The 22,647-nt window shown below is 46.5% G+C and overlaps 1 protein-coding gene and 1 pseudogene across 5 annotated transcripts in view; one reads left to right on the top strand and one right to left on the bottom strand.

The window, feature by feature from the left end:
- Nucleotides 1-20,032, bottom strand: part of TJP2 (tight junction protein 2) — a 92,795-nt gene extending 72,763 nt beyond the window's left edge. For 2 of the 5 annotated variants that reach the window (XM_032866571.1, XM_032866576.1), the window contains exon 1: nucleotides 1,131-1,318. In XM_032866571.1, the coding sequence (XP_032722462.1) occupies nucleotides 1,131-1,190 (60 nt within the window). In that variant the 5' untranslated portion in view covers nucleotides 1,191-1,318. Of the gene's footprint in view, nucleotides 1-1,130; nucleotides 1,319-15,008; nucleotides 15,065-19,640; nucleotides 19,661-19,969 lie in introns of those variants that run through there. The other 3 variants (XM_032866573.1, XM_032866577.1, XM_032866574.1) reach the window with 3 other exon arrangements.
- Nucleotides 10,759-11,534, top strand: LOC116873000 (annotated as a pseudogene).
- Nucleotides 20,033-22,647: the final 2,615 nt, after the last annotated feature.

Here is a 22,647-nt window from a genome sequence, read left to right as displayed (position 1 = left end):
ACGCTCTCAAACACCCCTACTGCCCGAGCAGGATATTAAATGCTAAAATGCAACTACTCCTACTCACTTAAAACATCTCCTCCTCAGGTGTGGGTGATGCCCCCCCACCACCACCACCACTCACACACCCACACTGTCCCTCCCAGGAATGATTCTGACAACGCGGGGCTGGTTTCTCCCAAATGACTGTCCGCACACCCAGCACAGACCACCAGAAGATGTGAAGCAAAGGCCCTCTTTCCCCTCTACTAGGATTCCCCAAGCTAAGGGAGGGCGTGCGGAGTCACAGGGCAGTTTCTGTGATGGGCTCAGTCTCGGCTGGGAACCGCAGGGAAACCACATCCATTATTAGACCAGACAGCCGCCAGGGAAGCAGCGCTGCCTAAGAACCGAAGCTAAAATAGAGGTGGGAGGCTGTGCTGCCTTACTAAGCCCTGGAGTATCCACTCCCAAGTTCGGCCACATTTCAAGAATGTTAAAACCCTGCAGTCAAACCCTGGTTATTTATAACTTAAACTACTGTGTAAAAGCAGAAACTTGACAAATGAAGACATAAAAGAAAAGGAATGGTGACAGGTAAGATAATACTAGAGGAGAAGGCATTCATCACTCCCTTTTTGTGGCTCCCTCCAAAACCCCATCTTCAGTTCCTACCGAAAACAACTTTTACTTGCATTTAATCAGAGGCAGCTAATCAAAAGGGGGAAATGAGGCTCCCGGTCTCCAAAAAGTTGTCAGAGTTGTCTCACACACACATGCCTGTAACTTTGCATCAAGCAGAGTCTGTGGTTTCCAACAGAAGGAAAACACAAAGGCACGCAGCAGCTCCATAACAGGCAGGACGAGATGCCTTCAAGGTGGCAGAGATCCCGGACGGAGTTCAAGAGTTTCCCCTACCCTCCTGGAGGCTTAATCGGAAACCGAGCGACTTCAGAGAGAGAAAAGGATCCAGGAGCCTCGGAGGCCATGAGCCGCCACCCGGTGGGCTGAAATCTACCCCCTGCCCTCGGCCTCAGCTTCAGGTGGGAGGGTAGCAGCTACCTAGCGCGCGCCGGGAAGCCCACCACGCGCTCCCACGCTCACTCCCCGAGACCTTTCTCCCAACCCGGCGGACTCGAGAGGGCACTTACACGGAGCCAACCTGACAGCTCCCGCCGCGGTGGAAAGCCGCGATCTCCTCGCACCGGCATCTCGGGCGCAAGTCCCGCCTGGGCTCCGCTCCTCCGCGTTGTCCGCGCAGACGATCCGTCCTCGGACCCCAAGCCCGGGCTGCGGGACTACCGGCCCGCGGGGCGCACCCTTTGTCCCTCCTCCCGCCGCCCGCCGCCGGCCCCCCGCCGCAGCTCAGCGCCGCGCCTCTGCGCCGGCCGCCGGACCCGGGAAACTCTCAAACGGGCCGCTACCACCCCCGCGCGGCCGGGGGGTGCGGGGAGGGCTCGCAGGGCCAATCCCCGACGCCCCCGCGACCGGCCGCTTCACAGGCGACTTCCGGCAGGGACGGGAGGGGCCGGCGGCGGCGGCGGCAGGGGGACCCCGAGGTGCGAGCGGCCCGCGGCCCCCACGCCCTGCCCCCCGCCCCAGGAGGCGCGATGGTTCGCTCCGCGGCGCGCACTAGGCCGGCCGGTCGGGCTCCGGCTCCGGGCGCGCGCGGGGAAGCGCTGGGCCAGCCGCAGGCAGCTTGCGGACGGCCTGCCTGTCCCGAGGCTCTGCCTTTGAGGTCGCTCGTGCATCCGGTAGAAACACTTTTGGAGAGGTTTGCGGCGCCTCTTTAGCTCTCTTCCGAGAGGAAGAAGAGGGGAAACCCCAAAGGTTTCTGCCCTGCCTAGAGGCCTGCCCAGCCAGCCAACACGTACACGGCACTGTACCCCACATTTCTCAGCTCAGCACCTGATGACCCGAATTCCGAGGGTGTTGGGATGTTCGTGTTAAATAAAACATGACTTAGAGGAAGAAATACTCGAGGTTATCTCTTTGACACATTTCCAACAACTCCAATAAAAAGACGAACACCTCTCATCCTCAGCTTTTAAAAGGCAACTGTAGGTCACAAATGTTTATCCAGTGGGATTTACTACTTAATTCGACTCAGTACGTTTACTCGTTTTAGAGGCCTATGTACAAAGAACTGCATAAGAGAAGTAAAAGTTTCCTTACTTTAGGGGCATGTAAATTATTCGGAGACTCAAAACAGGTATACTGATTAAAAAATATAATTTGGGGGGCGCCTGGGTGGCTCAGATGTTAAGCGTCTGTCTTCTGCTCAGGTCATGATCTCAGGGTCCTGAGATCCGGCTCCCTGCCCCATGGGAAGCCCGCTTCTCCCTCTCCCACCCCCACCCCCGCTTGTGTACTCTCTCTCTCTGTCAAATAAATAACATCTTTTTAATATATATATATATATATATTTATTTATTTATATTATATGTATATTATATATTTATATTATATGTATATAATATATATATTATATATACATATAATATAAATAATTTGGGGTTTGAAATCTAAGGGAACCACCCTGCTCTTCCCTTAAAATTGCTTTCCCTTAAAGCAAAACTCCGCCTAGGCTCACAAGTAGAAGGTAAGAGGTAAAAGGTCTGGTCTAACCCGCTGACGAGATGCAGATGCTGGGCTCTCTCCCTGAAAAATTGCTTCACTTCCTGCCTAATCAAAACAAGCTTGGCAGTTTATGTGGAAAAACAAGTCCAACAGATGCCGCTCTGAAAGTGTTAGGCTTCTGGACTACTTTGAGATAGCTAAGTGTATGCCTCTGGATAAAAAGCACTGTGAGTAACATTTCCCACATCCCTTCAAGCCTCCAGACCTAGATGTTTGGGTAGTATTCCTGATGTAAGGTGTTACTCTCCTGATCTAAGCACCGGTTTTAAAAATGTTTCCCAAATTAGGTAGTGCTGTCAAACAATAACACTGATAGCCTTTGTGAACTGGTCACACCTTAGTGATGTGAGCTTTCATTAGCATTTAAAAAGGAAGAAAGGAATCCAGATTGTAGCACTAACATCTGCTGAATGATTTCCTTTTTCTCTCTAGAGATGCACTGTCCAGTATAACCACTTCCCACGTGTAGGTATTTAATACATTTCAATTTAAATTAACTAAAATTAAAGGAAATGACAATTTCAGTTTCTTAGTCACATTAATCACATTTTCAGTGCTCAGTAGCTACCTGCAGCTAATGGCTACCCTCCTGGACAGCACAGACATAGAGTGTTTCTACCACTGCACAAAGCTCTATTGGACTACACTGCTCCAAATACTAAACTAGTCTTATACTGGAAATACTCTTCTTCTGCCACACTGCCTGCCACAGATTAACAATAAAAAGTTGTTGGAAAACATGGTTCAGTTAGTACATTAGCATTGCTGGTGGCAGTTATAAATAAACTTTGTGGAGAAGGAATTAACAGTACATATTTTTCACATGTGGGTTGCATATTTCAACCCCACTCCCAGAATTTGTTTCTCCAAAGAAATGCTATCAAACAATCACTGAACCGCTTCTATCAAGCGAAACCTAAGCCTGATAAAAGGCTTAGGCTCCCACTCCGGGGATCTTAGTCCATTACAGCAGACACTCAGTAAGTAATAAAAATCTTTAAGTGCTGGGATTTCTGGAAAACTCAGGGGACTTTGGGGAGGGGTTCTTCACCCAGATGGGGTTCAGGGAAGGCTTTCCAGACGTGGGGTCGGTTACAGGAATGAGTTTTTGAAACAGAAAGGAGGGGGAAAGCTTTCCAGGTGAAGGGAATAAATACAAATGGAGAAACAAGGAACGAAGGGACACAGACTCGCTCTTCAGGGCCAGGAAGTGAGGTTGCCCAGGCAGGCAGTGGCTGTATTGTCCTGCGAACACCGTAGAAGTGGGATTAGACTGGCATTTTATAAAGATCACTCTGTCAGCTTCTGGAGGAAAATGAATGTGGCAGGCGGGAGTGGGGTGAGGGGTGTCAGTAAGCATGAAAAGACCAGCAAAAAAACGCATTTTTTTGTGGGAAGGCAGGTGAGAGATGACATGGCTATCGGGCAGTGTTAGACCAAAAGGAGCCACTTCTCAGAAATTAAGGGAGTGTAATCAGCAGGCTGGTTGACTGCCTGATTACAAACGATGTAAGGAAGAGGGAAGTGAGTCTAAGGTGACTCTCAGGTTTCTGGTTTAACTGAGTAGATGACGGTATCTCTAGTGGAGAATGCAGGAGTGGGAGCAGATCTTGGGAGGGGCCTGAGGAAAGATGGTGAGTTTAATTAAGGACTGACTGAGTTTCAAAGGCTGTGGGGCATGCAGGTGGAGTGCTATGCACTAGTCACTGATGAGTCCTTGGGTAGAGAGCTCTGGGGTGGAGGAAGAGATCTGAGAATTGTCAGTGTATCAAGAAAGCTGAAGTCGGGAGAGGAAGTGAGACTATTCAGAGACACTACGTAGATGGAAGCAGCAGGGAATTAAAGATAGGACCCATGCAGCCTATTTTCATAATAACTTTTATTATGACAGGCAAAAAAAAAGATAGGACCCATCTCTGGAAATGCCAATATTAGGGGGCAAGCTCAAATCCCCTGAGCAGAGACCAAAGAGGAAAAGGAAGAAAAACCTCTCTAGAGCAGTATCCACAAAGTCAAAGGAAGAGTGAATTTCAAGCAGGGGAGACTAGCCAACAGCAGGCACCAATGAGGAGGTCAGTTAAGGTAAGAACAGAAGATGCTCCCCAAGAAGAGAACCAGTGCTCGTCGTGGCCGGAGCTGTTTCCGTGGGAAGATGAGACTGGAGGTCAGACTCCCGTGGCTGACTGGGAGGTGAGGCACTTCACTGGACGCCAAGTCATGATAACAAAGGTTGGAAACCATCAATGTCCAACAAGAGAGGGCTCCTGAATTACAGCAGATCGACCGAATTGGTATAGCAGGCTATCGTTTAAAATTACAAGTCTGTCCGGCAACAAGGAGAATAATGATATAATAACCAATGAAAAAGCACACAATCTTATCTAGCCTACGATGACAATGAAGAAACTACGAAAACCATATAAATGAATTGGAAAGCAAATGGGAACATGATCTGATGACAGGATAGGACAGGATAGGACTATGTCTTTCTCTTTTCCAATTGTATATTGTTTGTACCATGCTGTTTGTGTAAGGGACAGTTTTTCAGTACTTTTCAGTATGCATTACAATGTATAAGATCTTTATAACAGACATTGGGGAGGGTATGTGCTATGGTGAGTGCGGTGAAGTGTGTAAACCTGGCGATTCACAGACCTGTACCCCTGGGGGAAAAAATATATGTTTATAAAAAATAAAATTTAAAAAAAAAGATCTTTATAACAAGTTGGTCAGAAGACCTCGAATCAATGTGATTAACTAAACAGTTTTCATCAAATTTCCTCAAGAATGTTAAGATTTGGATACACACACACACACACACACAGACATACAGACACACACGTATATGTGTATATATACATATATATTTGTAGCATGGTTATGAAGTGTCATTAAGTGGGAATAAAGGGATCCGACATTGAAAAGCTGACAGGGTAACCGAGCAGTTTAGTCGGCCTCTACACAGAAAGGTTGACTGCAATCTTGGAGGCACTTTTCCGCAACAAACATTTCCTGAACACCTTGCATGTACCCTGGGGCACATACAGAGAAGACAAAGACGCTATATACTGGGGGCCCGGCTCACAGTGTGATGAAGACATAACCAAGTAAACAAATGATGAGAGGGCGGGAGAGTTGCCCAAGTACAGTATGACTAACGTGCGGAGGCCACAGTTAACACTCTGCCCCAGGGAGGGGCACCTGTCAGGAGAAATGCCTGGCCTGCCTCACCTCCCCTACAGTGGCCTCTTCTCTGCTGGCCTCCCCCACCCTTCTCAGTCCACAAATAGCCATCCCACTAACCGTGCATGTTCACTGAGAAGACTCCTTCCGTCAGCACCTGCCACAGGCCCTAAAGTAACATCCAGGAGAAAGGCATGGAAAGTTCTGCTCTGCCCTTCATGCCTTCACTTTTTCTTATTTAATATCACTCTGGTTCACTTTCAAAGTTTGTTAAAGTCTTCTCTTTGGGGGAGGGGGTGCAGGAGACGGTCAGGGTGACGAGCTACCCTAAGTATCCCAACTCCTAAGTTTCTAGTGAAAGCACCTGGTATGGAACCGTGCCTAGTACCATATATTCTCTCATGACCACCAAACCCCACAGAAAAACAAGAGTTATGATTGAGATTCTCCTCATCCAGATCTATGATGAGCCTATAAATGTGATAATATGGAACAAAGTCCACTTCAAGTGTAATAGTCATGGATTTGTACACATTGCAGAGAGAGCAAATTATTTTCAAGGTAGCCTCCAGCACTTAGAATCCCACAAATGAAAAGATGAGTGCATGATAATCCACAAGGAAGGTTCACCTCAACCTTTTGGGCAACTCAAAATTCTTGCTTTCCCTTTGCAAACACTATGTTTCTGGTTCGCTGACAAGCACTTTGCAGAGTCCCTACCTTCAGGATTGTTCCTGTATCTTAATATTATGTAGGAAGAGCAGAAAGCTGTCGCCCTTTTGCCACTTTCCAAAATGTTCATTTATCCACATGTTGGTGTCTCAAAGGGCAATGCCAGTATTCACACAGCCATTATTCTGTTCAGGAAACTGGGTGTAACACTCTTTATATTGTTCCATGGTCAAGAAAACTATTTTCAGTTTTGTTCATTTTTTACACCACTGAGTTTTTGGAAAAAAAAAAAAGATGCTCATTATAAACCATTCAAAACAGTTCAAAAAAGCACAAAGAAATGTAAAAATCATCTAAAATCCTAATAACCAGCTTCAACATTAGGTGAATTCCAGATATATGCAGATACAGATAAAAGGCTAGCTACAAAACTACCCCCAGAGACCAGAATAATTTAAACAAAAATGAGATCTTACTACAGTGCTATTTTAATTTAAAAATAGTAAATAAAATTCTGTTTGACAGGAAAAAAAAAAAGAAAATTGAATAGAACAAAAAAATTCATGAATACAGGATATTTCTTCAACATATTTATCCCCAAAGGATCATCTAAAGAGTAAAGACTAACCTAACCCAATCTTTAGTAGTGAGTTTCCAAAGACATTTCTAAAACATTAAGAGATTAATATTTCTTTGTTGTTGTTAAAGATTTTATTTATTTATCTGACAGAGAGAGACACAGCGAGAGAGGGAACACAAGCAGGGAGAGTGGGAGAGAGAGAAGCAGGCTTCCGGCTGAGCAGAGAGCCCAGTGCAGGGTCTCCATCCCAGGACCCTGGGATCATGACCTAAGCCAAAGGCAGATGCTTAATGACTGAGCCACCCAAGCTCCCCAAGAGATTAATATTTTTTTAAAGATTTTATTTATTTGACACAGAAATCACAAGTAGGCAGAGAGAGGGAGGGAGCAGGCACCCTGCTGGGCAGAGAGCCCGATGTGGGGCTTGATCCTAGGACCCTGAGATCATGACCTGAGCCGAAGGCAGAGGCTTTAACCCACCGAGCCACCCAGGTGCCCCAAGAGATTAATATTTTAATGGATAAAAAATTACATGTTTTGAGGTGCCTGGGTGACTCAGTTAAGCATCTGATTCTTTTTTTTTTTTTTAAGATTTTATTTTTTTATTTGACAGAGAGAGATCACAAATAGGCAGAGAGGGAGGCAGAGAGAGAGGGGGAAGCAGGTTTCCTGCCGAGCAGAGAGCCCAGATGCAGGGCTCGATCTCAGGACCAGCTGAAGGAGAGGCTTAACCCACTGAGCCACCCAGGCACCCAAGCATCTGATTCTTGATTTCGGCTCAGTCACGATCACAGAGTCGAGCACATCTGAGCCCTGAGTTGGGCCCCATGCTGAGCAGGGGAGACTGCTTGAGATTCTCTCTCTCCCTCTCCCTCTGCTCCGCCCCCCCCAATCATCTGCTCTCATGAGCTCATACTCTCTCTCTCTCTCTCTCTCAAATAAATAATCTTTTTTAAAAAAATTATGTTTTAATCTTAGAAACTTTCTCTTTCTCCAGGACTTGCCTCTTTGCTATCTCCCTGTATTTAACCTTGCCTCTCCCAATCTTCCCCAACAGCCAGAATGATCTTTTCATGAGTCAAATCAGATCTCATAAGTCTATCCTTTAAACCCTCAAAACGTTGCCAATCCAGACTTCCTGTCATTGCCTGCGTTATGGCTGAATGTTTGTGTCCCTCCCAGTCCCCCAAAGGAGTTGAAGCCCTAACGTCCAATGTGGTGATATCTGGAGATGGGCCTTTGGGGTGGATTTCAGTTTAGATTAGGTCATGAGAGTAGGACTCTCATCATGAGATCTGTGGTCTTGTAAGAGGAAGAGAGAGCTCTCTCTCTCCAGGCTCATGGTCCTAGGAGGACACATGGAGGAGGGCCCCCACCAAGAACCAAATCTGTCAGCACCTTGATCTTGGACATGTAGTCCCCAGAACTGTGAGAAAAAAACCCACCCAGTCTACGGCATTTTGTTACAGAGCACAAGCTGCCTAAGTTCCAAGTCGAACTGAACGGGCTGCGGGCTCCAAACTCAGCTCGCCCTGCTCTCTCCCAGGCTCTCATCCTGGAGTCACACTGGCTGTTCTCTGCTGCTCTCCAGACCCTGCCAAGCACAGTTCTGCGCTCGAGCCTGTGTTTGAGCTTCTCTGCCTGGACCACAGAGCCAGCTTCTGCTCAGGTTTCTCTTTCTCTCTAAAGAAGGCAGCATCCCTAGAGGAGGCAACAGAAAGGGATGCCCTCAGGAGAGAGTCAAATTTAAGTTATAGCAGGGACACGGGGTCCAACTGAGTTCTTTGCTCACCATGAAGCGGACGTTTCAGAGAGCGGAGAGCAGGGGTGTAAAAAGGCGGGGGTGGTGTGGCTGGGCTAAGGGAAGCCTAGAGAGGAACCACAGCCCCAGACAGCAAAGGACCCCAGTAGCCACGGCTCACCCTTTTTACCTTTATTATTATTATTATTAAATTGGCGAGACATTGGCGGGGATGTTGTGGTTACTACAATGAAAAGGTGAAAAGGAGTGAGTGCCAAAGTGATCAAAGCATCAGACTTTAGGGGGAGAAAATTCTCAGTTCTCAGTGGATGGTGGCTTTCAATTCACTCTCTCCTCATTCTGCCATTGGCACAAATCCCAAACCCTAGCTCTTCCTCCTGATGTTTCCTCCCTCCTGGCAATGTTTCTGGGCATGACGGGTTGAGCTGGCTGCAAAACTGACAGAAGAATTGGCTGTGCCCCTCAGAGTCAGCTGTAGGCCGGGGGGTGATGTGTCTCAGGAGGCCCTGGCCTGGGGCTGCGGATAGAACTGGCGGACCACGTGATGCCAGGCTCCCGTGCAGGCTCCCACGACACAGGGATGGTCTGAGTGCCCTCAGGCTGGCAGGCAAGGTCAAGGTATACTCAGCCTGCTCGACGGGGTCGAGACAGGGCACAATGCAGCTCTGGGCCTGGAGATCCTAGAAGCACCTTTCAAAGCACAGTTGGGTCTAGACAGGTCCTGCCAGGGAGAGTGCTCCCCACCCTGGAGGAACCTCCCCTCCTGGCAGGGTGCCCTGGGGCCTCAGGGGCGGGTTTACTGAACTTCTGTTTATATTGCAAAGTATACAAAATCCACACTCTTTCCAGGGACAGATCCACTTGTTAATCCTCCGTTAAAAACAGGACCAGCAGGGGCACCTGGGTGGCTCAGTGGGTTGAGCCTCTGCCTTCGGCTCAGGTCATGATCTCAGGGTCCTGGGATTGAGTCCCGTGTAGTCGTTGGGCTGCTCAGCAGGGAACCTGCTTCCCTTCCCCTCTCTCTGCCTGCCTCTCTGCCTGCTTGTGATCTCTGTCTGTCAAATAAATAAATAAAAGCTTTAAAAAACAAAAACAAAAAACATTTAAAAATAGCACCAAAAGGGGTGCCTGGCTGGCTCAGTCGGTAGAGGGAGTGAGCAGCTCTTGATCTCGGAGTCTTGAGTTCGAGCCCCACACTGGGTATAGAGATTACTTAAAAATAAGGCCTTGGGGTGCCTGGATGGCTCCGTCATTAAGCGTCTGCCTTCGGCTCAGATCATGATCCCGGGGTCCTAGGATCGAGCCCCACATCAGGCTCCCTGCTCAGGGAAAAGCCTGCATCTCCCTCTCCTGCCTCCTCTGCTTGTGTTCCCTCTCTCACTGTGTTTCTCTCTGCCAAATAAATAAATAAAATATTTTAAAAATTAAAAAAAATAAAAAATAAATAAAACCTTAAAAAACAAACAAAAAAACAGAAACTGATAAACAAAATCCCTGATAAACAAAAATGGATTGAACACATCATCTTTCAAAAACAATTTTAACTCATTTCATGTAAGTCCTCAGAGCGCCTGCCTCTGTATGTGGTGTATTTGGTATCATCGCCGTGCTTTACCGATGCACACACTCTGCTTTGGCGAGGGGAACACAGCTACTGCCTGAGGTCCCTTCCAGTGGAAGGCAGAGGAGACTCCAGACACAGGTCTGCTGGATGGACGCCCATCCTCCCCAGTGCTCCCGGACCATGTCCACTGCCTCCACCGCAGCGGGACAACCACACGGAGTCAGGGCTGGGTGGGGTTTTGGTATGGCTACTGCTGTCTTCTTTATGGCTCCTTTTAACAGAACTCAGGAGGGTTTTTGCAGAACCAGGTGCTGGGGAATCATGTTTGTGAAACTCTTCCCATGCAAAAAGGTAAACATCCCAGCTCTCTCCTCCAAGATGCCAAAAGGAAAGAAGGCTAAGGGGAAGAAAGTGGTCTCTGTCGTGAAGAAGCAGGAGGCCAACAGGTGCTCACTCCCCTGTTTGAGAAAAGGCCCAAGACTTTTGGCATCGGACAGGACATCTCACCCAAAAGGGACCTCACCGGCTTTGTCAAACAGCCCCACCACACCTGGCTGCAGCAGGCAAAGGGTGAGTCTCTGTAAACATCTCCAAGTGTCCCCCACCAGGAACCAGTTCGCCCAGGCCGGGGACCGCCACACAGCTACTCAGCTGCTGAAACTGGCCCACAGATGCTGACCAGAGACAAGGGGACAGAAGCAGCAGAGACTGTTGGCCCAGGCTCAGCAGAAAGCTGTCGGCCAAGGGACGGTCCCCGCTAAGAGGCTGCCTGTCCTTTGAGCTGGGGTTAATACTGTCCCCACCTTGGTGGAAAACAAGACGGCTCAGCCAGCAGTGACTGTACCTGCGGTGGACCCCACTGAGCTGGCTGTCTTCCCACCTGCCCTGTGTCCTGAGATGGGGACAGAGCTGGGGAAGGCCAGGCTGGGGCCGACAGGAAGACCTGCACTACTCTTGCCTTCACACAGGTTAACTGGAAAGACAGAGGAGCTCCACCGGCGAAGCCAGTGGAAGCCGTCAGGACCGATGACAATGATGGATACGATGACATCTGTCATCCCAGAGGAGGCAACATCCCGGGTCCAAAGTCGGTGGCTCACATTGCCAAGTTAGAAACGGCAAAGGCTAAAGAACTGGTCACCAAACCAGGCTGAGTGTATGCTGTTGGATTTTCTGTACAAAAAAGTAATAAAAACTTCTCCCCACCCCCCGCCCAGAAAAAAAGGAAGAAAGGTAAATGCCACAATGCATCTGACTCCAGCCATGAGCTAGTTTGTGAGAATCCTTGATACACATGTAATCTGGTGCCTAACTGAACTCCACACACCCTTTCCCTAAATAAGTACTTTAAGAAAAAACACCTTATTAGGTTAAAAATTGGACTGCATAAAAAGGCCCTCATCTCATTAGACAAGGGAGGGAACTTGAGGTGAGAGAGGCCCAGGGGACTGTCGCAGGAGACACAGGTCCCCTGGGGAACCAGAGGGGCCTCTGGCGACACGGGTATTGCTTTTAGACATTTATCACCAGAACCCCCCAGTTTGAAGAATTCGGTTTCCCTGATCAGCACAGATTAAAGTTGTTGGAGAGTCTCCTAGATTTTCAGAGAATTCTCAGACCTGAAAAGGGCCTTAGAAAAACACTGCAAGCAGATAGTTTTCCAGGGCGGTCATAAATTAGCGCAGGCCTTGGAAACAAAGGACACTGGGCCTGGGAAGGGCACTTCCAGGAGGGGCGCTACCCAAGCTGAAGATGTGGCGCATGACGTTTATGTTCCGGTGGGGCTTCCGCTCAATTTCTCATTACTGGAGGACTCCCAGGTCTCTCCCTGACATGCTGATTTGGAGGGTCTGAGAAGGGGCATGGGAACGGATGTTTTGAGCACCATCCCTCCAAGTGAGGCTCATTATCAGGGAGGTTTTCTTCTTTCCTTCCTTCCTTCCCTTTCTTTCTCTCTTTCTCTTCCTTCCTTCTCTCTCTCTTTCCCTCTCTCTCTTTCTTTCAGATTTTATTTATTTATTTGAGAGAGAAAAGGAGAGAGTGAGCAAGAGAGCACAAGCAGGGGGAGCAGCAGAGGGAGAGGGAGAAGCAGGCTCCCTGTGCGGGCTACATCTCAGGATGCTGGGATCATGACCTGAGCTGAAGGCAGCAGCTTAACGGACTAAGCCATCCAGGTGCCCCCAGGGACATTGCTTTAATGCTCTGACACAAGACAAGAAGATTACCATTTTGAAGGCAGGTAAAACCGTTAAAAGGTCAGAAAATAATTCTCTCCATTTGCAAAATGCTGTCTTTGGTTTACAAAAGAAAGGATCTGGTCCCATCATTTTCTTTGTTGTAGTTATTTACATATATATGCATTTGCAGATATACATATCATTTGTATTTCAATTATTTTTATATACATGATTACTTGTTTATTTACCCAAACCATAGAGGAGATCATAAAACATAAGATTCTCTCTCTCCCTCTCCTGGCTTGTGCACACGTGTGCACACTCACATACTCTCTTTCTCTCTCTCAAAAAGAAGAAGAAAAATTAGCAAAATAGAACTACATTGTCACCATCCAGAGCAAACGATCAGAAATGAGACGAGCGTCCTTCCAGGTTCCTCTCTCCAGACAAGCATGTTGGGATCATATACCACTTTGCACACCTGGGGCCGTACTAGGCATGCACTTCTGCTACCTTTATTTCTACATACGAATATTGCTTGACTCTTTTCATGGCAATACAGATCTATGCCATCATGTTTCTAACTGCATAATATTCCATTTGTATGACTATACTATAATTTGCTGAATAAATACTGTTTAAAGTTCTTTTTAAAAAAACTGGTATAGAGTAGCACCTGGATGGCTTAGTTGGTTGAACGGCTACCTTGGGCTCAGGTTATGATCTCACAGTTCTGGGATCCAGCCCTACATCAGTCTCCCTGCTCGGAGGGGAGCCTGCTTCTCCCTCTCCTCCCTGCCTGTGCTCTCTCTCTCTCAAATAAATAAATAAAATCTTAAAAAAAAAAAAACTGGTATAGAGGACAAAAACTGGTACAGAGGTATAGAGGACAGATGGATGAAACTCCTAAGATTCATTTCACATAGATGGTGAGGAAGTATGTTGCTTATAAAACCCTCACAGAGTTTATTAGACATGTAGGATGTAGATGGTAAGTTAGTAATCTGTAAGATGGGTTAAGCAAAGTGAATGGACCATTTGTATGTTAAAATATAGATGCAAAGATTTAAACAAATGACAGTGTTATTTAGAAAGGGATTGGAAGGGGGTACCTGGATGGCTTAGTCAGTTAAGCATCTGACTTCTGCTCAGGTCCTGATCTCAGGGTCCTGGGATGGAGCCCTGTATCAGGCTCCCCACTCAGTGGGGAGTCTGCTTGTCCCTCTCACTCTGCCCCTCCTCCTGCTTGTGCTCTTTCTCTCTCAAATAAATAAGATCTTTTAAAAAAGGGGGAGATGGAAGGACAAAATAAATTTTACATAGTAATAATATTTAATAAAACACTAGTAAATTTAATATCTAATTTATAATTATATTTATTTAGATACAAAGTATAGGAATAATACAAAATATTTTATAACTTATCATTAATATTGTTAAAAAGATTTCCCAGGTCCCCTGGGTGGCTCAGATGGTTAAGAATCTGCCTTCAGCTCAGGTCATGATCCCAGGGTCCTGGGATCTAGCTCCACATCAGGCTCCCTGCTCAGCGGAGCAGCCTGCTTCTCCCTCTGCCTACTGCTCCCCCTGCTTGTGCTTGCGTGCTCTCTCTCTCTCTCTGACAAATAAATAAATAAAATCTTGAAAAAAGAAAGATTTCCCATTTAACAAAATATGAATACTCTATAATAAACCCTGGTTCATGTTCTCTCTAGATTGGCAGTTACATCAGCCCTAAACTGACCATGCTATCGGTGACACTCCTTACATCTGGGTCTGGCCCCTCAGAGTTATCATGGACTCATCCCATAATACGGGCTTAGCAAAGCCAGCTGAAGGGGAAAACTTACAGCTTTTACTTCTGCACACCTGGGAACCCCTCTACCCCTGTCTCCCCAGAAGCTCCCTAGTCTATAAGCATACTTAGGGCAACACCTGGATGGCTCAGTGTATGAAGTGTCTGCCTTCCTCTCAGGTCATGACCCCAGGGTCCTGGGATCCAGTCCCTCATCGGGCTCCTTGCTCAGCAGGGAGCCTGCTTCTCCCTCTGCCCGATTTGCCTGCTACTACCCCTGCTTTGCACGCGCTCTCTCTCTCTCTCTCTCTGGCAAATAAATAAATAAATAGAATCTTTTTTAAAAAGTTTATGTAGGGAGCACCCACCAGCAGCAAACCTCCCCCTATTGAACCTCACAGACCCACGGCAGTAGTGCTCCCACTTTAGGGTATCAGAAACTCCTGGGGGGGCTTGTTAAAGCAGATTCCTGGGTCGCCCCCAGAGTTTCTGCTTCAGTCAGTGTGGGGTGAGGCCCGGGTGTATGCATTTCTAACAAGTTCCCAGCCGGCCCATACTTGGTTTCCAGACCACACTTTCAAGAACCGTCAATCTAGAAAGAGCTGGTTTAGAGCATGAGCTTGTTCATAGATGGTATATGCAGTCCATTTCCTTACCTGTGGTGAAGGGATTGTTTCCTCAAACATTTAATGCGCATCTCACCCAGCACCACCTGAGGGAAATTTAGAGGAATATATCATCCCTGGGGGACCTGGGAGTCTAATTTGGAATCAGTAACTTGACTGCTATGTGAAGAGGCTTGTATCCACCCTTGTGTGGACGGGAGCAGAAGGTCTGAGGCAATGACTACGTTGTAGGGGGGAGGGGGGAGTCACCTGGGGAAGGTGATACTTGAGAGGTAATGTGAGGATGAAAAGTTGTTGGCCACGTGGGCAACGTGAGGAAAGGAACTTGGGGAACAGAGACTCTATAGCACAGGGCTTGGAGGTGCTGAGCCTACGGTGTGTGGTGAGAATCCCACTGTAATTCTGATAGCAAGTGAGGCCTCAAGCTGTAGTAGTGATGATAAAAGCTTTACGTTTCTTTGAGCGCTCACTACAATGTAGTTGGTACAGTGATGAATGTTTTATCTGCATTGTCTCACTTAATTCTCATAGCCACCCTATGAGGTGCAGATCTAATTATATTCCCAAAGCATATTGGTTTCCTAGAGCTGCAGAACAAAGGCCCTCAAAGCAGCTGGCTTCAACAATGGGCATTTACTGTCTCGGTCCTGGAGGCTGGAAGGCTGAAATCGGGCTGGAAGCAGACTAGTTTCCTTCTGAGGGTTGTGAGGGAGCGCTCTGTTCTGGGCATCTCTCCTTGACTTGGAGACGCCTGTCTTGCCTCTGCGTGTGTCTGTCTTTGTGTCCAAATGGCCCCTGTTTTATAAAGATACACTTGTACTGGATTAGGGCCCACCCTGAGGACCTCACTTTAACTTGACGACCCTGTCTCCAGATAAGGTCACATTCTGAGGTAACGAGGGGCAGGACTTCGACATATGAATGTTATAGGGGACACGACACAACCCAGAACACCATTCTACAGATAAAGAAACGGAGGCTCAGAGAGTTTAGGTAAACTGCCCACGTCCCTCCTGCCCTGTGGGTAGGTCAGATACAGCTAACTAGTGGTCATGGGTTCAACCTAAAAAGTAGCAGAACAGGGGCTTGCTGAAACGCAGGCCTGTCTGAAGGCACAGCTGTGCTCTGTCACCCGGTGCTTTACTGGCTTCTAGCGTTTGTTTCTACCATGTTTCTGCAAGGTTCCCTGGGAACCCAGGGGCCTGGAGACCAGGGTGCCAAGCTGCTAGCCTGGGAGTTTCTGGTTCTTGAGTTTCTGGGTAAGATATTCTTCCATTTTCTATCTTACCTGCTCAACTGTGGGAAGTTATTAGAGTATATGAAACATTTAAAATTCATGAAAGAAAGGGTCTTTTTCAAAATGATGTGCTGTTTTTGTTGTTAAAATGTGAAATACTTATACATACAGAATTTACAGAGTATAGCTATTTTTTTGAAAGATTTTATTTATTTATTTATTTGACAGAGAGAGAGAGAGCACAAGCAAGGGGAATGGCAAGGAGAGGGAGAGGGAGAAAAAGGCTGGGAGCAGGGTGATGTAGGACTGGATCCCAGGACCCTGAGATCATGACCTGAGCTGCAGGCAGATGCTCAACCCACTGAGCCATCCAGGTGCCTAGCTATCCTATCCTTAATGTCCTTCTCAAACAGCCGAAACATTTGCAAACAATGTGTTAACCCTTAAACTTGCACTGTAAGTATAATCACTTGGAATTATTTCAGCATTCAGGGATTGAAGCACCTTAACTGTTTATCAATAAAGATTCAGACAAAGAGTTTTGTTGGTATCCAGACAATAATTCCATATTTTCCGCAGTATTTAAAAGGGAAGAGCCCTGCTCCAAATACTTATCTATAAAGACTTTGTTATTTTAGCAACTGGAGCAAATTTTCATCATGGGAAATTGGTATACCACTTCAGTGAAAGAAAAATAAAAATAAGGAGGGTTTATTCTTACTTTTGAATGCTTTAGCTATAGTCTGACATGTTTTCCAAACAAAAATTAGAGCACGTGGTTTACTCGTGAAATCAACAAGACAAAGTGGTGGCCATCTGGCCTATCTCTGGAAATGTGAGATGTCTGGACATTGTTAAGTACAGCACACAGATGAGTAATCCTGAAGCCGAAATTTAATCATACTCCCGCATGTTTAAAGGAATCCAGAACCTGGGGATTAGAAAATGACTGGGCGCTTTCCAGCCCAGAGCCCTATCTATCTCTTACTTTTCACAGCCAGATTTCTTAGGAGGATTCTCTGTACTTATTATCCCTTTTCCTCACCACCACCTGCCCTTCTGTATAACACTTTCTCCTCTACCTCTTCCAGCTACTTAGGGGTCCAGTAACGGTATCAAGTACCCTATGGGCTAGTCACTGCATGGCCTGAGGAAATTTACTCGGGTAAGGGCTCTTCCCCAGCTAGGAGTTCTGTCTTACTTGTAATCGGCGACATGCCGGCAAGACGCAGGCAGTGCGTCCTGCCTGATTTTGGCCCCCAGTGCTGTAGTCGTGTGGGGAAACCTAGACGCAGCTCATTTTATGATTCCTTCCTATTAGCCTGTTAAGACTGAGAAAAAGAATTTGCAACTAACTTCTGCTTGGAAGGGGTGTCATCCTTGAGCCCTAGTTTTTGGTACTTTGTCATGGTTTTATCAACAGAGTGGTTGGTGATAGCAGCTTTCAGTGCAGCCAAATTTTGATTTGTTTGGAGGTAATCTGATTGTATAGTTAGATTAGACAAAACACCCTGGACAGAATCACCCCCAGCTTAATCATAATTATATTGATATTTTTTAAATTATTGATTTTAATAATATATATAATTATGTGATCATAATTACTCTTAATATTTGATACTGATATTTGAAATATAATTACTGATATTCAAAAATTCAACTTCAGATCTTACATCTAATTAACTAAAATAATTAACTCTGTCACACGCTTTGGAAGAGTCTTTATAGCATGTTAAACTTTAATTCGTCTCTTCTGATGGCTTTAGCTCAGCATAACAAATGTGACAAGGAGAGATACTTTCCCAAGACTTAGAACAAGAAGCAAAATACTTCAGGAACTGGAAGGTAGAACTAGATCAGGCAGAGAAACCAAGTATGGCCTGGCTGGGAACTTGTCAGAAATGCATACTCAGGACATCTGCATGGCTCAGTTGGTTAAGTGTCCAGCTCTTGGTTTTGGCTCAGGTCATGATCTCAGAGTTGTGAAACTGAACCTCATGCCAGGCTCCGCACCGGGCATGGAGCCTTAAGGGAGAGAGAGCTTAAGATTCCCTCTCTCCCTCTGGTCCACCCCAGCCCGCATGCCCTCCCTCCCCTTCTCTAAGGAAGGAAGGAAAGAAGGAAGGAAGTGAGGGAGGGAAGGGAAAGAGATGTTTGCTGGATCTGAAACTAAGGTAATGGGAGATGCTCTTGGAAAAATCCTTGCCACCCAAGCTCACCTGAGGCTAAGTCATCCCAGAAAGCCAAGCTTTAGTTTTTACACAGGAAAGAGCTTTGGAGCAAGACTCTGACTTGGGCAAACAAAATGACGTCAAAGGACCTGTGGTCACTAGTACAGGGAATTAGAACCAGGGAAGCGTTTATTAGGAGGGGCTAGCATGAGTCACAGAGAACCTTCCCTCCTACAGTCAGTGCCAGCACCATCCCCCTTTGCCACGCCCCACCCTGCTCCTCCAACTCATTTGACTAAATCAATAGATATGACCCAGAAGTCTAGTTTCAGGAAAACTGCTGGAGTCTTGGTAAGAATCTGTTTTCTTGGGGCGCCTGGGTGGCTCAGTGGGTTAAAGCCTCTGCCAGGGTCCTGGGATCGAGTCCCATGTCGGGCTCTCTGCTCCGCAGCGAGCCTGCTTCCCTTCCTCCCTCTCTGCCTGCCTCTCTGCCTACTTGTGACCTCTGTCTGTCAAATAAATAATAAAATCTTAAAAAAAAAATAAAAAGAATCTGTTTTCTTACGTTTGGAAACTTTAAGAGCTCCGCAGTAAGCATCTCAGGAAACAAAACCCACCCCAAGCCCTGTCAGTTCAGTGAAAACTAAGGGCTTCCCCACGCAAGTTGTCCCCATTTGGACATGTAGACTCCGAGAAAGACCTTGGTGTGTGCCTTGCTCCTGCTGTACGTTAGCTCCTTTACCGTCCTATTGACACTGATCTTTCACAGATAATGGATCTGCACTCAGAAACATTAAGGCACACGCAGGCACACTGGGATTTGCTCTCTGCTACCCTGGCGTGTGCCATTCACACTCGGTTAAACTCAAGCTCTGACACATAGCTAGGAGCCACCCAGGCAGGGGTTTTAAGCTTAAACAGACAGGAATTATGAAACAGGCACATGAAAAAAATTCCAACCCCATTCTGTGGACCACGGACTGGCCTATAATCAGGGGTTAAAGTGTAACTAAGAAAAAATACATCCCAGCATCTGTCAAAATAAAATGTAATGCCTTGTAAATCTCATTTAATTCCTACTTAAAATTGAGTCAGTAAATAGATAATACTCGCTCTTCATTCTTTTACTAAAAGCTTGTACATAATTAATCCTTAGAAGCCAGTGCAACCCATGTCTTTAATATTTTCAGCAAAGTGCCTACCGTTGTTACATAATTCTGCTACCTCAAAGGTAACGGAAAAAACATGACTTACCAGAAAGACCTATAACCCCAGACACCAAAATAACTTGCCAGGCATTTATTCTGAACCACGAGAGTTGGATTTATATGCTCTAGCCAGGAAGGAGCTCATTTAGTTCTCACCCAACCGTGGCAAGATTGTACCTATCAATTCAGACCATCAAGGCAGGTATGATGTGTCTGCTCCTCGGTAAATACGACATTACAATTCAACTTCCTCTGCTATTGAACAATTTCTCTATCAGCAACACTGAAAATGGTGGCCTTGACTACTTCTAGGATGTGAAATAATTTACGTCAAACTTTAGACGGAGGAACGCCAGCAACCAAAAAAGCAGGCACCTGGTAAAGCACGCTGTCCGCCGGACCTCGTCTGGGCTTCGTACAGAACTTGTGCCAGGAGGCGCCGCCGGGGCGCCAATCCCACTCACAGGGAGATGATGATAATGCCGTACTCCGCACCCTGAAAGAGACAGTGTGGTTACAAACCCGAAATGGTCCCTCCCAGCGCAGTAAGATCTGGGGAAAGGCACTGGACTTCACACACCGCCACTCAGCCACTTACAACATGGCTTCGAATACAGTTACAGTTACAGTATTGGTGCAACTGTCACCACGATCCATTCTGGAGCATTCTCATTACTTCAAGAAAGAAACTTTGGGGCGCCTGGGTGGCTCAGTCAGTTGGACATCTGCCTTCAGCTAGGTCGTCATGGGATCGAGCCCCACATCGGGCTCCTTGCTCAGCGGGAAGCCTGCTTCTCCTTCTCCCACTCTCCCCGCTTGCGTTCCCTCTCTCGCGGTCTCTCTCTCTCTGTGTCAAATAAATAAATAATTTATTTTCTTAAAAAACTATACAGTAGAGAAAGCATTTGAAACTAAAAGGGAATTCATTTTTCACAGCATTTATAATACTGGCTCGTCTCTACTTTTACATTTGCGGATTGCCCACACTTTGAAAGGTGGCAGTTTTTTGTTTGTGTGTTTGTTTGTTTTACCCCTAATTTCGAGGAAATCCAACGAACATCCCTTCTGCACATTTTTTTGAATCCTGCATATGCCTTTTAAAGCGCACAAGGAGGCAAGCTCACTCCTGGGCGAGGCCTGGGCCCCCGCAGCTTCACACAGGGCAGTCGTGTCCAGTGGGAGGAAGAATGTGGCTTCTCACCAGTTCTGCACATACTCTTCTGTTTGCAGACAAAGTGAGATTGTGGTATCTATGCAAAACACTCCCCACACAATGAAATAGCAATAAAGGATAGTGTCGATTTTATTTATACAGGCAAGGGACACATTTCCCTTCTCCTCCAAGGATCAGCAGGAAATGTAGGCAGTGGCTAAAGCAAGCCCATCTGGACATCCCACAAAGCGAGCAACAGGATTAGAGCCCGGCCCATGCATGGTTTCTGTTATTACTTCCAAAGATAAACAAATGGCCAGCAAATCAAGATGGGCTTGGTTACGCTTTTGGCTTTAATATGAAATTCTTCTACAGGTATCGGCTCCAAAAAGTGCTTGTTTCTTGTATTGAATCAGATTGTTTTTTAATTAAATCCGTTTTCTGCATGTTTAAAACATCTTGCTTTTAACTTTCTTTGATAAGATTCCCAAGGTTTTTGACATGTGTTGGAACCACCAATGACCATCAACCATTTCTAAAATACACCAATATTGACCAGGGCTACTTTTAAACTTAGAAACAGCTTGAGAAAGAACTAAATTATATTCTTAGTTTTCAAGAGTATTGACAGATATGTGAAATTAATGTCAGGTAACATGAGAAAATGGACAAAATTTTAAAAGCAAAATCCATAGGTGGGTCAGTATTTTTGTGTTTGAATGTCAATTTTTTTAAACATTTTTTTTTTTCTTGGGGCGCCTGGGTGGCTCAGTGGGTTAAGCCGCTGCCTTCGGCTCAGGTCATGATCTCAGGGTCCTGGGATCGAGCCCCGCATCGGGCTCTCTGCTCAGCAGGGAGCCTGCTTCCTCCTCTCTCTCTGCCTGCCTCCCTGCCTGCTTGTGATCTCTCTATCAAATAAATAAATAAAATCTTAAAAAAAAAAAACATTTTTTTTTTCTTTATCTGTGGCTCTACTGACACCAAGTTAAGCATGGGCAAATCTTTGCTGAGCACCCCACAGGTGCCAGGCTTTGGGGCAAACATGCAGCTGCAGAAGCCGTTCAAACTGTGCCCCATGATCCTGCAACATGCAGCCCACGGGTGGGTAGCTGGTGGTTGGGGCCTGTCACGTGACTAGGGTTTACAGAGGAGAAGCCCAAGCACAGCGCTGTCTGCAGACGGCAAGACAAAGTACTCCAAGGAGGAGGGCGTTGGCGGCCAATGAATTCCTTGAGGTTTTGAAAAGTGAATCATGACCTGACTTCCAATTATGTTTTAAAATGCAAAAGCAGCTGCTCTTGAATACTACACAGTATTACACGTTGCAGCAATTGCAATATTTCTTAAAAAGAATGAAAGGACCTAAATTCCTGGAAAAAATATCAGCCTCAGTATTTAGTCAACCAGCCCCGTCGGGATCCCCGGTCAGAAGGCTCGTGGCAGATTTCCCTCCACAGCAGCGGGGCCAGCCACCTGCCTTCTTACCACTGTCATCTCTAAGGCCAGCAGGGAGGGGGGCAGTATTGGGACGGCAAGCCCTCAGGAAGATCAGAAAAGTTTAAAAAGTCAGGCCGCCCGGCGGGCTCGGGCAGAGGATCGAGGATCGTGCGACTCTTGGGTCTCAGGGTTTTAGGTTCGAGCCGCACGTGGAGTGTAGAGATTACTTGAATAAATAAACTTAAAAAAAAAAAAAAAAAGTCTGAGGTCAAGAGAAAAGCAGGTGTCCTCTCATGGGAAGCATTTCTTAAGATACTTACTCCTCAAAGTGTGGGTCATGGGCTGAGCCATCAGCATCACCCGGACCATGCACTGGTCATCACTGGGTTGACAGCAGAACCTGGACGCTTATTAAAATGCAGACTCCCAGGCCCCACCATAATCACAGAACTATAACCTACAT

The sequence above is a fragment of the Lontra canadensis genome, unplaced genomic scaffold, assembly GCF_010015895.1.
Source record: "Lontra canadensis isolate GAN:19392208 unplaced genomic scaffold, GSC_riverotter_1.0 scaffold31, whole genome shotgun sequence".
NCBI lineage: Eukaryota > Metazoa > Chordata > Mammalia > Carnivora > Mustelidae > Lontra > Lontra canadensis.
This window is presented reverse-complemented; position numbering and strand designations above follow the sequence as displayed.